Source organism: Aulonocara stuartgranti, assembly GCF_965226115.1.
Source record: "Aulonocara stuartgranti genome assembly, chromosome: 13".
NCBI lineage: Eukaryota > Metazoa > Chordata > Actinopteri > Cichliformes > Cichlidae > Aulonocara > Aulonocara stuartgranti.
Window position 1 is genome coordinate 633,457 of NC_138949.1, and position 18,490 is coordinate 651,946.

At 43.3% G+C, this 18,490-nt stretch overlaps 1 protein-coding gene across 1 annotated transcript in view; it reads right to left on the minus strand.

Moving 5' to 3' along the window:
- Nucleotides 1–5,554: 5,554 nt before the first annotated feature.
- The window catches only part of hnrnpll (heterogeneous nuclear ribonucleoprotein L like), an 80,546-nt gene continuing 67,610 nt past the window's right edge, over nt 5,555–18,490 (minus strand). Inside the window, exons 11-14 of the mRNA XM_082556864.1 lie at nt 16,100–16,301; nt 15,646–15,703; nt 15,465–15,563; nt 5,555–6,934 (exon numbers count right to left, since the gene is read on the minus strand). Of these exons, the coding sequence (XP_082412990.1) occupies nt 6,879–6,934; nt 15,465–15,563; nt 15,646–15,703; nt 16,100–16,301 (415 nt within the window). The 3' untranslated portion in view covers nt 5,555–6,878. The remainder of the gene's footprint in view (nt 6,935–15,464; nt 15,564–15,645; nt 15,704–16,099; nt 16,302–18,490) is intronic.

Sequence of the window (18,490 nt, forward strand, 5' to 3'; positions counted from 1 at the left end):
TTGACGAGGTACAACACAAATGCTACGGCAAGGAGGAGTCAGGACGCCAGGTCAGGGGGGAGATATCATCACCCCCACCCGAGATTGGGTACATAGCCCCAAGTGCGATAGGAGAAGGATCGTTGAGTGCGAGAGGAACTGACCTGAAAAATAGGATCATGGCCAAGCTTGAAACCTGGATCCCCCGTAGCCGGTTACCAAGATTACGTGAAGTACCCTCAGAAGGTCTGCTAGATGATGTTAGTGCAGCACTACGGGCAATACCTACAACCACGATTACCGACACTAACAAGCTGATCTACAATACGGCAGCAGTGATCAGTGAGATGCTTGGCTACAAGTTGAACAGCCACAAGGGGCAGTACCCTCCATGGAGAAGGAGGCTAGAGGGCAAGATCAAAGTAGCACGGAGGGAGGTTAGCCAACTAACAGAGTTGCAGAAAGGTGCGACAAATAAGGTGCCTAAGAAATACAGCAAGCTGTCCATACCTGAGGCCTTGGAAACTGCCAAGCAAAGACTCACAGCCTTGGCCAGCCGCTTGAGGAGGTACACCAGAGAGATAGAAGGCAGGAGAATAAACCAGCTGTTCTCCACAGAACCAGCAAAGGTGTACTCTCAGTGGCAAGGGAACAATAAGAGAACAGCACCACCAAGGCTGGAGACGGAGCAATACTGGAAGACCATATGGGAGAAGGATGCAACCCATAACGGCAATGCTCAGTGGCTAGGGGATCTGAGGGCAGACCACAGCGACCTCCCTGAACAGGGTCCAGTAACCATCACAGTGGCAGATATCCAAGAAAGGGTCTCCAGTATGAAGAGTTGGACAGCACCAGGGCCCGACATGGTTCACGCCTACTGGCTGAAGAAGTTGACTGCACTCCACGAGCGTCTGGCAGCACAAATGAACCAGCTGCTAGTTAACGAGAGACACCCGGAATGGCTAACTGAAGGCCGGACGGTCCTGATCCCCAAGGACCCCAAGAAGGGACCGGTCCCCTCCAACTACCGACCAATAACCTGCCTCAGTACTACATGGAAGCTCCTGTCAGGCATCATATCGGCTAAGATGAACAGGCACATGGGTCAATACATGAGCGGGACACAGAAAGGAATTGGCAAGAATACCAGAGGTGCAAAACACCAGCTACTGGTAGACAGAACAATCAGCCGAGACTGCAAGACCAGACTGACCAACCTGTGCACTGCCTGGATTGATTACAAGAAGGCCTATGACTCAATGCCCCACAGCTGGATACTGGAATGCCTAGAATTGTACAAGATCAATGGGACCCTAAGAGCCTTCATCAGGAACTCAATGGGGATGTGGCGTACAACACTAGAGGCCAACTCCAAGCCCATAGCACAAGTTACCATCAAGTGCGGGATCTACCAAGGAGATGCTCTGTCCCCACTGCTGTTCTGCATAGGCCTGAACCCCCTCAGTGAGATCATTAACAAGACTGGCTACGGATACCGACTACGGAACGGAGCAGTTGTCAGCCACCTCCTGTACATGGATGACATCAAGCTGTATGCCAAGAGTGAACGAGACATCGATTCACTGATCCACACTACCAGGCTATACAGCAATGACATTGGAATGTCGTTCGGACTGGAGAAGTGTAGTCGGATGGTAACAAAGAGAGGGAAGGTAGTCAGAACTGAGGGGATTGAACTACCAGAAGGCAACATTGCAGACATAGAGGACAGTTACAAGTACTTGGGGATCCCACAGGCGAATGGGAACCATGAAGAGGCCGCTAGAAAGGCTGCAACCACCAAGTACCTGCAGAGGGTCAGGCAAGTCCTGAGGAGTCAGCTGAATGGTAAGAACAAGATCCGGGCCATCAACACATACGCCCTGCCCGTGATCAGGTACCCTGCTGGGGTAATAGGCTGGCCAAAGGAGGAGATAGAAGCCACTGACATAAAGACAAGAAAGCTCCTCACCATGCATGTAGGGTTTCACCCCAAGTCCAGCACCCTGAGGCTGTACGCTAAGCGGAAGGAAGGGGGCCGGGGACTGGTGAGTGTCAGCACCACAGTCCAGGATGAGACAAGGAACATCCAAGAATACATTGGGAAGATGGCCCCAACTGACCGAGTGCTCAGTGAATACCTCAGGCAGCAGAAACCCAAGAAAGAGGAGGGAGACGAGGAACCATCATGGAAGGACAGGCCCCTGCACGGTATGTACCACCGGCAGATAGAGGAGGTGGCTGATATCCAGAAATCCTACCAGTGGCTGGACAAAGCTGGACTGAAAGACAGCACAGAGGCACTAATCATGGCAGCACAAGAACAAGCTCTGAGTACAAGATCCATAGAGGCTGGGGTCTATCACACCAGGCAAGACCCCAGGTGCAGGCTGTGTAAAGATGCCCCAGAGACAATCCAGCACATAACAGCAGGGTGCAAGATGCTAGCAGGCAAGGCATACATGGAACGCCATAACCAAGTGGCCGGCATAGTGTACAGGAACATCTGTGCCGAGTATAACCTAGAAGTCCCGAGGTCAAAATGGGAGATGCCCCCAAGGGTGGTGGAGAATGACCGAGCTAAGATCCTGTGGGACTTCCAGATACAGACGGACAAAATGGTGGTGGCTAACCAACCGGACATAGTGGTGGTAGACAAACAGAAGAAGACGGCCGTAGTGATCGATGTAGCGGTTCCGAATGACAGCAATATCAGGAAGAAGGAACACGAGAAGCTGGAGAAATACCAAGGGCTCAGAGAAGAGCTCGAGAGGATGTGGAGGGTGAAGGTAACGGTGGTCCCCGTGGTAATCGGAGCACTAGGTGCGGTGACTCCCAAGCTAGGCGAGTGGCTCCAGCAGATCCCGGGAACAACATTGGAGATCTCTGTCCAGAAGAGCGCAGTCCTGGGAACAGCTAAGATTCTGCGCAGGACCCTCAAGCTCCCAGGCCTCTGGTAGAGGACCCGAGCTTGAAGGATAAACCGCCCGCAGGGGCGTGCTGGGTGTTTTTTTTTTTTAATGTATACATATATATATATACATATATATATATATCTATGTATATATATATATATAGATATATATATAGATATATATATATATCTATGTATATATACATATGTATATATATATATATATATATATATATATATATATATATATATATATATATATATATGTATAAAAAAAAAAAAAAAAAAACACCCAGCACGCCCCTGCGGGCGGTTTATCCTTCAAGCTCGGGTCCTCTACCAGAGGCCTGGGAGCTTGAGGGTCCTGCGCAGTATCTTAGCTGTTCCCAGGACTGCGCTCTTCTGGACAGAGATCTCCGATGTTGTTCCCGGGATCTGCTGGAGCCACTCGCCTAGCTTGGGAGTCACCGCACCTAGTGCTCCGATTACCACGGGGACCACCGTTACCTTCACCCTCCACATCCTCTCGAGCTCTTCTCTGAGCCCTTGGTATTTCTCCAGCTTCTCGTGTTCCTTCTTCCTGATATTGCTGATATTGCTGTCATTCGGAACCGCTACATCGATCACTACGGTATATATATATATGTATATATATATATATATGTATATATATATATATATCTATGTGTATATACTGAATATAATTCATTATGTACTCTATGGAGGCATGTACTTCTGTTATATTAGCATTGTACTGTTACTGTCGCCTTCTCATTGGGTGTTTAGTGGAATAATTCATTTTTTTCCCAGTTCAATTCAACTATGTCCATGGTTTCAAACTACGCTTGCAACTGTAGCTCATTACAGACTGTGCAGAAACAGCTAAATATGGAAACAAAATGTGCAAAGACTTCCTGGTCTTTCTTTTGTTTGTATAAAAATCCTGATGCAAACAATAAACGAGGATCCTTATCACGCAGGTTTTCAGCTGACATTGATAACGATGTGAGGGCACAGCTCTGTGTGCGGCTTTACAGCCTCAAAACAGGTTTATTCAGTTTGAACAGGTACGTATCATTTAGACCACAGAATGTCTTGAAATAAAACAACATTGTTTTAGGATTTTTTTAATGACAACAAACTATTAACAATATCAAACATTTACTGTCTTAAAATCATAACTTATACCTGCTTCCTTGTCTCAAACCATCAGTTATGTAATTAACACTCAGGCTTTTGCCACGGTTTACATTTTACTGCTGCACTGGGCCGTTCACACTTTACAAAAGAACAAATGTAGAACTAAAAGATAAAAGTTAGTATGTAACAGCGAATTCCATCATCTGAATGTAACATTTTGAACACAAGTAACCCATGTAACTATATTTAGTAACAAAAATATAACATTTCTGTTATTTCAGTGCTGAGAGGGTTAAGAACTCAAAGGCCCTCATTTGTCCAAAAACACCCCAAAATAACCAAAAAACAAATGAAATCACTGTAGAAACAGCACGTTACATACAAACCTCTTAGTGCCCATTTACAACTGTTACACAGCAAGTACATAAGCAACAACTTGTCTGTTATTATTGCTTATGTTCAAATATTATTTACAACAAGGACGCCTCAGTTCTAGAATCCGTGAGTCTGACTAAACAGAGACACTTGGCTCTTTGTATTTGATCCAAAACAGTTTTACCTTTTTTACCTTAGATTTGAGATTAACAGACGGAATATTGCACAAATTAAAATGCTTTTTATTACGAGTTTTTCCTTCTGTCCTCAGTAACTGTTGTGCAAACAGATCACATATTTCTATGATGCAGATGCAATTAAGAGATCGAGTTTGGGACACTTAATGATTCAAACTCTCCCTGATATTTATTCTCCAAATCTCTAAAATCCAGCATAAGTGATGACGAGCATTCCTCCAAATCTGATTTCATCATTGTTAGTAGCGTAATGCAGGAGAGCACTGTCCAACTCAAAGGTCCAAAATCCCCCACCGGTGTTAAAATGGCTCGAGATCATGTGACTGTGGGTGAAATGTCACATGACGCACACACAGTAAGCCCTTATGTGATCCTGGAAAAGACCACAACCATCAGGAAATGTTTCCTCCCAGGTTAGATGTGATCCCTCTGCTCTTGTAAAAGTGTCAGATTCCAACATTTACGTTTTTCTTTTCTGCTTGGACAAATGGTACTTCTGTTATTCTTTTTTCAACATCAACGCATTTTATACTGGAATGAGCTACAGCGCATTTCAAGTTAAAGCTCAGGTCTTCAGGTTCACATCTTTTAACTGTTCGATCACAATATTAGATGTAAGGATGCTATTTTCTATTTTTGACGTCCTGCTGCTTGCTGACCTGAGATCAGTCAAAGCTGTGCTCACTCAACACCTTTTTAGTTACACAGGCCTTCACTCAGTGGGTGTTTTTTATTTGACTTTTTTCTGCTTTTTAAACTTATATTTTGTGGTTCTCATTGCCTTAAGGCATTGTAAACGTACACGGGTTTTAGCACGTGTGCTGCATAAATAAAATTGCCGTTTCCATATATATCAACACAGGTAGTTTACATCCTGTTACAACTGAAAACATGTTATCTTAAGGTAACAGCAGGGACATTTAAAGATCATGCTGACAAGCTGATGCAATGTGTCCAGTATCCCCAGTTTAATCATCTAAGAAGCATTGAGTGCAGTTACATGCAGAAGCCTCCTCTCAGACTCGTGGCTAATGTTGTTTTCAGCTTGCTACAGATCAAAGAAGTCCTGAATCAGATAAAGAAGAATAACTCATATTCTGATCTCTGGACTGTAGATTTGCACTGTTTTCAGTTCACATCTATTTCACTGTTACAATAAAGGAGAGTCCAGCAACTCTGTGACAATAACATACATTTTGATTCTAAAATGACCTCAAATGGACACAGCACGCAATTGATTTCTATTTATACAGAAAACACAAGAGGTCGCAGCTGACTCTAATAAAACCCACTACAATTTTCTGTGTACAGTAATTCAAATACTGATATATTAAAAGATCTACAGATATATGCACAGAATTCTGGGGAAAACGTCAGTAGACTCATTTTAAACTCACATTAAGTGGGGAAAATAACTTTGATCCACTTTAAAATATATGAAAAATGTTTTCAGTCGATGTCAACATCTCATTTTTTAACATGTCCAGACATGGAAACTCATTCCAAGCTGCTTATTAATATGTCATTAGACAGGTTTCTGACGTGGGCTGCTTCGGGACACTTGAGGTGTATAAAATGTGTATCGTCCTCTGAAGTTTCTCAGCAAATATCATGACAGAGAGAGTTTCTTCTCTACAAGTTAGTCTACATATTGGATTCATTTCTTCAGGTTAGGCTAAAACAAACCAGACGCGGTTCTGATTTTTTACATGAACAATAAAGTTTTGTTTCTGATAAACATAAATAGTCATTGAAACCTTGATGACATTCCTAACATGATTCCTCCAGATGTCATGTGTTAATATTTTTATAGTAAACTCATAAATTAGCTACGCATCTCATGCTGACCAAGCACTGCAGTGAAAGCTCGGCCTGTAAGCTTAGCTCCCACAGGGCAGCAAGTTTATGTAACACTAAGAAACCTTAAATGACAGCAAGTTAAAATTGTTTCCATTTTTAATTTTTTTTTACATTTTTTTAGACATAAAATGTGACTTCAGTTGCCTGTACAGACGTCTAAATGTAGAGTGGATTCCTCAGAGTGTCCATTACCACGTTCTTCTTTGGTGGCCATCAAACTCAAAGTGCTTTGATTGGTCAGTAAGACTAGAAAAGCACTCTATAAATACCCGTCCATTTCCATCCTTTATTATTCTCATCTTGGTTTCTCTCTGCCTCACTCCTCTTCGCGTCTGCCTTTCATGCTCCCTCCTTGGGTCAGAGGTCAGCTATCAGCAGGTCCAGCAGCTCTCTGTAAGCTCGGTAGCTCTTTATAGATGTGATGAGGTGGAAAAACACAGTTTGAGTGTGTATGGGTTGGACCCATCTGAAAAAAGAAACACAAACAAATGCATACTTAGCATAACAGCCTGACTGGTATATCAACTGTGATAAAGATGTGAGGGCAAAAGGAATGGTACAGGTTTGGCTTGATAAGGCTCCCTTCCATGTATTTGCATTTAGCTGGAAAAGAGTGTCTGTGTGTGTGTGTGTGTGTGTGCGTGTGTGTGTATGTGTGTGTGTGTGTATGTGTGCGTGTGTGTGTGTGTGCGTGTGTGTGTGTGTATGTGTGTGTGTGTGTGTGTTATGTGAGAATGTGTGTGTGTGTGTGTGTGTGTGTGTGTGTGTATACCATTGTCCTCAGACCAAGTGAGGACAATGGTCTAATTTCTGTCCACTATGAGATGAAGGAGAACAACAGCCTGATACCTGCAGCAGGCACGTGCAGAGGGGGGGGGGGGGCTAGAGGGGCTTGAGCACCCGCCCCTTTCCTGATGGGTGCCCAAAGTGCCCTTTTGTTGAGGCAACTTTTTTTTAAAAAATTATTATTATTTTTTTAATGTGTGCGTGCGTGCGGAGTCCTGTCTGTGCCCCTCAACAATAATATTTAACTATTAATCACAGTTTTGCTAAATAAAAGGATCTGGCTTGCATCAGTTGTGTGATTCTTACTCTGAATCTGAATAAGTACGCGGGACCACTGTGTGCGGTAAGACCATCTCTTTACTTCCTGTATTACCATCTACCGGCATGCATTGCCAGTGCGTAACACGTAATTACACAATCAAACAGTGAACACATACTGCCCATACAACAAATGTACCAGAGACAATTATGAATACACCACATCTCCCCTTTTAAACAAAAACAGAATATTACTTTTCTCAAGACAGAACTTCCAACCAGACTACCTCTTGATTCTTTTTTTCTCTTTTTCAAAGCCATACAAGAACATCTGGCAAACAATCTGCATTACATTTTTAACCTTTTGTTTTTGTTTTCTTGTTCTTTTCTTTTCTTAACAACTCTTTTTAGCTTTATTTTACTGTGCTCTACAAAACCATTATAACACAGTTACATAACAACAACCTTTTTTTTTTCTTACAGATCTAACTTTTTAGGTTTAACTATTGGCCTCCCTGACTTGGTTCTGACCACATCAGTGTTAACAGGTGTAGCAGGGATCACACTGGGTGTTTGAGGCTTCTGCAACACAGGCACATTAGCAGGTTCATGCACAGGTGAACTTAAAGGAATCAAATGCACACGATTACGCCTCACAGTCCCTTGTGGTAACTCCACTGTGTATGATCGGGGTGTAGAGTGATTTTGGATAACAGTGCCTGTAGTTTTGACATCAGTCACCCAAACTTGCTCTCCTGGGGACAGGCTGCATAAAGGTTTTGCGCGGTGGCGCCTGTTGAAGTTTGCCATGTCCATCATCCTCTTCTCCCTTTCCTTTCGAGCGAGCAGTGCGTTGTCCGGCAGTGTGGGCTCCAGCTGCGATGGAAGCATCGGCAGTGTGGTTCGCAGACGTCTGCCCATTAAAAGCTCTGCAGGGCTGTATCCGGACTGCAGTGGTGTAGCTCTATAGGCAAGAAGAGCTAGATAAGGATCAGCTGCTTTTTTCAGAAGAGTTTTTACAGTCTGCACAGCACGTTCTGCTTCTCCATTACTTTGTGGAAACTTGGGACTGCTTGTGATGTGTTTGAAGCCGTATGCTGCTGCAAAGTCTGTAAAGATTTGACCTGAATACTGCGGCCCATTATCAGACATGAGGACCTCTGGGATGCCGTGACGGGCAAAGAAAGATTTCAGGTGAGTAATGACGTCGTTTGATTTTGTCCTGTTTAACAAAGCAATCTCAACAAATCTAGAGTGATAGTCAACAGCGAGAAGGTAAGTTTTCCCTCCCAGCTCGAAAAGATCTGTGCCCACTCTCTGCCATGGGCGGGCAGGGTATTCTGTTGGCATGAGTGGCTCACTGTTATTGTGTCTTTCTTGAATACACGTTTTGCACTTGAGCAGCATCTCAGAGATTTGTTGACTCAGCCCGGGCCACCACACTGTTTGGCATGCACGAGCTTTACATTTTACCACACCTTGGTGTCCTTCGTGAAGTTTTTCCAGCACCTCGTTTCTCATTGCTGAAGGAATGACAAGCCGTGTGTCTTTTAACAAAAGGCCGTCTTCAACAGTGAGCGTGGCTCGGTCAGGCCAGTAATTTCGCAGTAAAGGCTCTTGTTTTGCATGTTCTGGCCAGACTTCGGTGCACATGTCCATGACGCGAGCACACACACTGTCGCTTTTCAGTTGTTCCTTCAGTGTTTGCATATATGATGAACTGACAGGCATGTTTGCTACAATACTGTCGACATATATGTCTGTGCTTTCCATCAGCTCTTTGTCTGACAGGTTCATTGGTTTTTTCAGAGGTGAGCAGGACAAAGTATCTGCTGTCCAGAGCGATTTCCCTGGGGCGTACTGCACAGTGTACGAGTAACGCATGAGTCTCATTCTGAATCGCTGGATCCTGGGTGGCAAGAGATCCAGAGCTTGTCCTCCCAGTAAGGAAACGAGAGGTTTGTGGTCCGTTTCAAGACAAAAATGTTTACCAATCAGGAAATCACGAAAACGCTCACACGCCCATGTAGATGCCAGTGCCTCTTTTTCCACTTGTGCGTATCGTTGTTCTGTAGGAGAAAGGGACCTCGATGCATACGCCACTGGTCGCCATCCTTCTTCCCACAGCTGCAAAAGAACACCTCCGAGACCATAGGATGAAGCATCTGCTGATACTTTAATGTCTCTGTTGGGGTCATACATTGCGAGCACTGGGGGTGAGGTCAGGGCATCTCGTAATGTTTTGAAAGCTCTCACTTGGTCAGTTCCCCAATACCATGCGTTCTTTTTGGAAATAAGATCTCGCAGGGCTTTGTCTTTTTCAGCTAAATGGGGGATGAACTTGCCCACTTGATTCACCATGCCCAGAAAACTGCGCAACTCTGACACAATAGTTGGCTCTGTCATTTCTGTAATTGCCTCCGTTTTCTTCGGGTCAGGACTGATTCCTGTATCCGCTATGATGTGACCCAAGAAAGCAACCTTGCTCTGGGAGAGCTCGCATTTTTCAACATTCAGCGTTATGCCTGCTTTTTCCAGTCTTTGCAGTGTAGCATGGAGACGGGAATCGTGCTCCTGATGGTTACGTCCCCACACCAACACATCGTCAATGTGACACACCACTCCTTCGAGACCCTCGATGACCTCCGCCATCATGCGCTGAAAGTGTTCGGGCGCTGAGTTGATCCCAAACGGTAGGCGGTTAAAGTGGAACCGCCCAAAGGGTGTGATGAAGGTGGTGAGTTTGGCAGACTCATCGGACAGGGGAATCTGCCAGAAGCCCATGTTGGCATCCAGTTTGCTAAACACTTTGGCTCCTGCGAGCATTCCGAGACTTTGTTCAACCGATGGCAGCACATATTTTTCCCTGCACACATACTCATTTAGTCCGGTAAAGTCTACGCAAAGTCTTAGCCTAGGGCTGTTTTTCTTTGGAACAACAACCATGCCGGCACACCAATCCGTTGGTTCCTCAACTCGGGTAATGACACCAAGCTCTTCCATTCGTTGGAGTTCCTCTTTTACCCTTCCCATCAGAGGCAGAGGAAGCCTTCGCGGAGTTGTGAGTGAGTACGGCACAGCATTCGGTTTGAGTTTAATGTGATAGGCCCGCTGCACTTTCCCTAGACCATTGCAAAGTTTAGGGTAAGTAGTCTTCAGAGTGTCCATTGAAACCGCGTCAACTCGCACCAGCAGGCCAAGAGCTGTAATGGCGGGCAGGCCTAGCAGTGGAGTGCTCAGGTTTCTTACAACATAGACCTTCTCTGTTGTCTGTTTCGCTCCGTAGTTGAGCTGTAGCTTTGTAAAACCTGCAACGTCCAGTGGTGTTTTTCCAGGGCCTAACAAAGGTTTTTCTGGCTGCTGGAGGACTGGTCTGTGTTCGTTAGCAAAAATCTTTGATAAGTCCGAGTCAGCTATTACAGTCACATCTGCTCCCGTATCCAGTTTGAAAGTGATTTTTGCATCTTTCACTTGTATGTTGGCTGTCCACGCCTGGCCGTCACTGGAAACTGAGCCTAGGAAGAAACCTTGCTCCTCTTCCTCCTCAATACTTTGCACTGTCTTGCTTTGTCTGCAGACTCGCTGGTAGTGACCTTTTTTTCCACATAAATGACATTTTGCATCATTTGCTGGGCACTCAGGTTTCGGATGTGGAGAGCCTCCGCACTTGTAGCATTTATTATTTTGTCTCTTGCTATATTGCTGTTGTGTTTTGACAGTTTTATTTTTGAACATGTTGAACTTTGTTTTGTCGTGCTTTTGTATCACTCTGTCAACTGTTTTCGCATTTACATGCATTACATTTGTTTCACTTCTCAAAGCTGACTGTTGCTTTTTGATTTCTTCTGACTGCCTGGCCATATTTATAGCTTTATCCAAGTCCAAGTCTTTTTCCATCTGCATGCGCTCAGACAGCCTCGTGTCGGCCAAGCCCACTACTATTCTGTCTCTTATCAGCTCATCGTGGAGCGGTCCGTAGTTACAGTGCTCTGCTAATGCATGCAAGGCAGTCACGAATGCATCAACAGTCTCATTCGGCTCTTGTTTGCGCATATTAAAACGTGCGCGCTCATAAACAACATTTTTCCTGACAATGAAAAAGTTGTGGAAGCTATCTCTCACTTTAGCATAGTCCCGTTGGTCTACATCACTTAACTTTAGTCCTCTCAGGACGTCATCCGCTTCGTCTCCCATACAATATATGAGAGTGTTCACTTGATTTTCCTCCGAGCTCGCAGACAGATTACTTGCCTGACGGAATCTCTCGAAGCGACGGACCCATCTTGTCCATTCGTGTGGTTTGGAAAAATCAAAGGGCTCCGGTGGTTGGATGCTAAACGTAGCGCTGGGAGTGCTAGCCGCGGTGCTAACTCCTGCCCTCGGACGATCGTCTACGTCGTCATTCGGCATTTTGTTTCCACCTTCCCCTTCTCCTCACACTCGGCAGATGTATGGAGTCTTACAAGTCACACAGCACTTCTGACACCATGTGTGATTCTTACTCTGAATCTGAATAAGTACGCGAGACCACTGTGTGCGGTAAGACCATCTCTTTACTTCCTGTATTACCATCTACCGGCATGCATTGCCAGTGCGTAACACGTAATTACACAATCAAACAGTGAACACATACTGCCCATACAACAAATGTACCAGAGACAATTATGAATACACCACATCAGTCACATGATCACATTTAACCAATGATCGCCCTCGACGGCAGAACGCGCTGGTTACGAGCCGGGAACGAGCTCACAAAGAGCACGCGCATTTTTAGCGGTCCGGAGCTGCAGGAGAAACACAAGTTAACTCAGAGACACAGACTGATGCGACAAAACCAGTAAGTAGGTGTACAGCGTACACTGTAGTGTGTAGCACCCAGGAGTATTAGCTTATTACGTACACGTTGGTAAGTTGTCTTGTTGCAACTGACGAACTGAAACAAACGAGCGTGCTGTGTGTGCAACAGCGCGACAAACATTACCTGTCCTTTTATTAACTGCACAAGTAGTGCTGGTCATAGCTGCTGGCTACCTGTGTAAGGCTGTCATGGGTCTGTAGCTCTGTCACCGTTTTAGGGAACATATTTAGTTTTAAAGTAAGTTTCCGGGCTTTTCCTGCCTTTCTGGAGGGATTATATTTCACTAAAAAACGATCTAATATGCATGTCCACATAATAATTATTATAATTATAATATATTAAAAAAACACACGCTGTATTTTAAAGAACATACATTAAGAAGCAGATTATATTAGATTTATATTTTAAATAAGACAAAAGTTGGATTTTACAGCAGTAAAATGATTGTATCTCTACAGTTTAAACATGTAATAAGCTTTGCCCTGCACAGAGTGGATAGTGAAACAAATGCAATCATCATAAATACATTATTTCATATTTATTACTTCCCCCTCCTCATTGCTTTATTATTGTAGCTCTAGTAATAAATAATAATGTAAGGATTCTGGATCAGCACCATGATGCCCATAGTATATACAGTATTCTGAAGAAGGTCTAAAATGTCACTGTGCGTGCATGTGTGTGTTTTATTTAGATGGATTTTTTTTTAATTATTACTCAGGATATAACATTGTGCAGACATGCCTGGTAAGGACATGAGGAGGAAACAGCAGGACCTGTGTGAGGCTACTAAAGGCAGGGCTATAACATTTTTCTGTCATCATTTTATTTTAGATTAAGTGCTGGAGTTGTTAGGTGTGGATAATTAGATTATAGTTTATTGCAATAGCAAGTTGTGCCTTGTTCTCACATAGACAGCAAGTGGAGAGTGATATATGAAATGATGGGATGGAAGGAAGAAGAGAAGCAAAGAGTGATTCACAGGCAGAGCCTGAATTATTTCTCACAGTTTTTTGTGTCCTTATGGTTCCAAGCGCTGTCACCAATCTTTGCATTTTGTTATTATCTCATGACACTTGTTTAATCAGCTACCATCTCTCCTGTGGACTTTTTACTGTCTACAGTCTCAGATCAACACAGCCCTGCCCTTCCCATATTAGACTCTTGATGAATGTGTGTTGTTGTTATTCAGCCTGGTTCAATGTGCCCCTTTTTAACTTTGAGCACCCGTCCCTTTAAACCTCTCTGCACGGCCCTGACCTGCAGGCCTGACAGCAGCAGATGTATCACTGCTGTAACACCTGTAACACTCAGCAGGCGCCTCATTGTTCTGACACACACAACAAAACTGTTGACTACACTACACACTGACTACACACTGACTACACACTGACTACACAAGATTTGCGCTAAACGTCTCAAATCTCTCACATCTCAAACACGCCGTCACTCCTAAAACGTCCCCCGTTTCTTAACAACTAGATGCCACGTTGCCATATCATTTTTTGATTGGTCGAATGGCACTTTTTTGGACGAATAGGAAAGGCAGAGGGGGGTGGGGTTTGTCTTTGCTCACAGGCTTTCGAGCGTTTTCCTTATGAAACGCCGTTTTTACCGTTTCTTCCCACAGTAAATATAAACAACGACAGTATTCAGGAAGAAAACCAAACATTGCGTGTTTTTTATCATAACTCTGGTTTTACGTGGCCGATCAACACGATTTAAAAACTGGTATAAAGTCCACACTTTTCCCGTCAGTTGTTCCGTCTGTCCTGCTCACATCTCCAATGGTTGTACACTAACGTGGCTTCACTCCACATCAGCCGCTTTGCTAGCTACAACACTGGTGCACTGCAAAACAGAATTGTTAAAGTTTTAATTTTAATTTCAATTCAGTTTTTTTTTGTGCGCAACGCAGATTTTCTGTGCGCAGACACCATGCCAGCAGTGCGCAATTGCGCACGTGCGCAGCTTAGAGAGAACATTTCTAAGAGCTCTTCATATTAAAAGAGAGCCATGCGCTGCTAAAAGGACTTAGCTCTTCACTTTACTATCAGAATCAGAATCAGAATCAGAATCAGAAAGGGGTTTATTGCCAAATGTTGAGCAGGTTTACAACATTAGGAAATTGCTGCGGTGCTTCAGTGCAAACATAGTGTCATAAATAGCACTTAAATAGACATGAAAAAATAAAAGTAGGGATAAGAATTAAAAGTGCTACGTAGAAAGATATGTGCATGAGATATACATGAGATATATACATGAGAATAAGAATTAAGAGTGCTACGTAGAAAGATATATACATGAGTGCAGGTGGTGATCAGTGCCAAACATGGAATGATGCAGTGACACAGCGTAGGGTCATGTGTTAGTAGCGGGAACAGTCATACGGTTATTGTTCATGTGTCCAACAGCAGAGGGGAAGAAACTGTTCTATGGCAAGTGTCCTGGAGGACAGTTTAGGATTTGATGCCATGTAAATAAAATTACATTAATTGGAGGATGTGACAGTGCAGTATAAAATGTAAAGCATGGTTAGTACCGTATTTTCCGCACTATAAGGCGCACTTAAAATCCTTTAATTTTCTCGAAAATCAACAGTGCGCCTTATGTATGAATTCTGGTTGTGCTTACTGACCTCGAACCGATGTTATGTGCTACACAGCGCCTCGCGGGGTAATCTGGGTCCTAAACTCCGTCCGTTTCAGGTCCCAAAGTCAAACGAACACTGTGGCATCACTGAGCATTGAAAACTGTCTGAATTCTTTCATCTTTAATTAAATGATCAGCGTTGCTGCTTTACCAGGTGTAACGATTAAGTTTAACATTCAGGCGTCCATGAAAACAGGATTTATTATTTATTTAACAGAATTAGAGGTTAGCAGGAAGTCCACAGTGCAGACTTTCATCCTCAAGGAATTAAACTAACATTAACTGCATTAACTGTTTAAATTTCACAAAATAATTTTTACAAAATAATTTTTTCTACTTCAGATGTATTTTCCAGCTCCACATTCAGGAATTATTTGTGAAGTTTCCAGCATGAGACTGACAGAGTAGGCAGTGATGGATGTTTTTCTCATGGACTTACTGGGAATCCTAATCTGGTAGTGGTTGAGAACAGTAAGAACCTCCACAGCCTCTGTCTTACTGTCAAACTCCAACAAGCCGGAGATGGTCTTAGAAGAGGCTGAAAAAAGAGACTGAACATTAAAAGGCAGGCGATGACCACATTCACGAGACTTCATCTGTTCAATCAAATGTCTACTTACGTTTGGCATCAAACATCTTAAATTTGACAAAGCCAGGCAGATCATGCTCCGTGCACAGCTACAGAAACACAGACAGCAGCGTGTGAGCAGTTCTGCACTAGGCAACAATTAAACATACAACTTATCAGCATTTGTTATACAATGTGGGAGTGGATTTCTTTATGGCAAAGACTGCTCAAGAAATCAGGCTCAACTCAAGAGGATCTTTGGGCATTTAAGGATATCTTGTTAATTCAGAAAAAAAGGGCAGTCTTCTTAATAACAATGGGTTTTTTTGGAATTTCCAAGATAATAATCATATTAATTCAGGAAAAAACAAGAAATTATGAAGTAGATTTTGGATACATCTCTGTATGATAGGATAGAAAATGTTTTAGGAGGTTTGGAATACCTTTAAACAGTTCTTTACAGTTACACAGAAAAGACGGACAGCGAACAGACAGAAGTACTTTACCCTCAGTAAATGATCCTGTGATATGCACGGAGGAACGTTATAGTAGTGCAACACTGCAGATGGAGGCTGGATGATGTTTTTGGAGGCTTGTCCGGCACTGCTAAAGCGATTGTTTCTGGTCATAGCAAAGTCCTTATAGCTGCTGCTGCCATCCTCTAACTCAAAAACCTGGCTGGGGATTACTGCGTGCTGCTTCGACACACTGCAAAAACCAAAAACATCAACTGTGTTACTTTTCTTATCAAATCCATGCATAACAAATCTACTGATCATGAAATAGTCTAGATAATATACACAGAAATAAAGAAGTATATGGTGCCAAATTGCCTCAGTGCGCTTTATGTTGTAAGATAAACACAAAAAAAATAAAGAAAACTCCCCAACAATCATATGACCCACTAAGGAAGCACTTTGGCGACAGTGGGAAGGAAAAACTCCCTTTTAACAGGAAGAAATCTCCGGCAGAACCAGGCTCAGGGAGGGGCGGGGCCATCTGCTACGATCGTCTGGGGGTGAGGGGAGGAAAACAGAGAGTAGAAGGATTTTAAATTTGACTTTGGAGATAACAGGATCAAATAATGAGAAGCCAGTATGGGCAAAATATGCTTTCTAGCCCTTTTCAGTAATCATGCAGCAGCATTCTGGATTAACTGAATTCTGTTCAGGGAACAGTCCTAAAAGAAAAATGAATTTTGGGGGGAAAGTCTGATAATAATGAATTTGTGGAGGATTAAGGTCACTGGAAAAAAAAAAGTGGGCACGTCAGAATTCAAGTCAGAATTCAAGTCAGAATTCAGACTTCTTTCTCAGAATTCTGGAAAAGAAGAAGAAAAAAAGACGAGCCCACTTTTTTCCCCAGTGGCTCTAATCCTCTTCCGTATGAATTACAGGAGTCCAGCTTAGAAGTAATAAATAAATCAACTAGTTTTTCAGCATCACTCTGAGACAGGATATTTCTAATTCTAGAGATGTTGCGCAAATGGAAGAAAGCAGTCTTACATATTTGTTTAATATGTGCGTTGAAGGACATGTCCTGGTCAAAAATGACTCCAAGGTTCCTCACAGCATTACTGGAAATTTTAGCATACATTTTCACTGCTATGCAGATGACACCCAGCTCTATCTGTCCATGAAGCCCGATAACACACACCAATGAGTTAAACTGCAGGAATGTCTTAAAGACATAAAGACCTGGATGGCCGCTAACTTTCTGCTTCTTAATTCAGATCAAACTGAAGATGATGTCCTTGGGAGCATGGTGTCTAACCAGATGCTTACTCTGGATGGCATTACCTTGGTTATGCACAGATATGTCTTCTAATGATGCTGCCTAAGGGAAGCATGTATAATGTAAACAGAATTGGTCCTAGCACTGAACCCTGTGGAACTCCATAATTAACCTCAGTGTGTGAAGAGGACTCTCCATTTACATGCACAAACTGGAGTCTATTAGATAGATATGATACAAACCACTGCAGCGCAGTACCTGTAATACCTACAGCATGTTCTAATCGCTCTAATAGGATATTATGGTCAACAGTATCGAATGCTGCACTGAGGTCTAGCAGGACAAGCACAGAGATGAGTCCACTGTCAGAGGCCATAAGAAGATCATTTGTAACCTTCACTAAAGCTGTTTCTGTGCTGTGATGAGCTCTGAAACCTGACTGAAACTCTTCAAATAAACCTCTGCAGATGATCTGTTAGCTGTTTGACAACTACTCTTTCCAGGATGTTTGATATAAAGGAAGGTTGGAGATTGGCCTATAATTAGCTAAGACTGCTGGGTCTAGAGATGCTTTTTGAGTAAAGGTTTAACTACAGACAGCTTGAAGGCCTGTGGTACATAGCCGATCATTAGAGAGAGATTGCTCATATTTGAGATTGAATCTCGATCTTGGAAGTAAAGTGTAAAGGATCTGACCTCTTGGTGGCGCTGTCACTTGGTGTTCGCTTGCTCTGCGGTAGAGTATCACTTCCTGTTCCTGCTCAAACACAGTGGTGTTTCTGAGTAGCTTATTTGCTTAGCAATTTAATTAACAACTTTTAAATACATTCTTTTTCATAGTATAATCTTCACGTGCTTCATCCGAAGCACACTTTCTGTGTACTCACTACCTAATTTATAGCCAAAGTATTCACTCACTGTCTCGCTAGCTTAGCTTAGCTCGTAGCCGACTCGTTAGCACCATGGCTACTTCACATGTCCCTCCTGCACTTTCTTGCTCATTGTGTCAGATGTTTAGTTACTCCTCGGCCTCCTTTAGCAGTAATGATATCTGTAACAAATGTAGCATATTTGCAGCTCTGGAGGCCAGGATTACTGAATTGGAGACTCGGCTTCGCACCCTTCATTCACCCATAGCTAGCCAGGCCCCTGTAGCTGGTGCA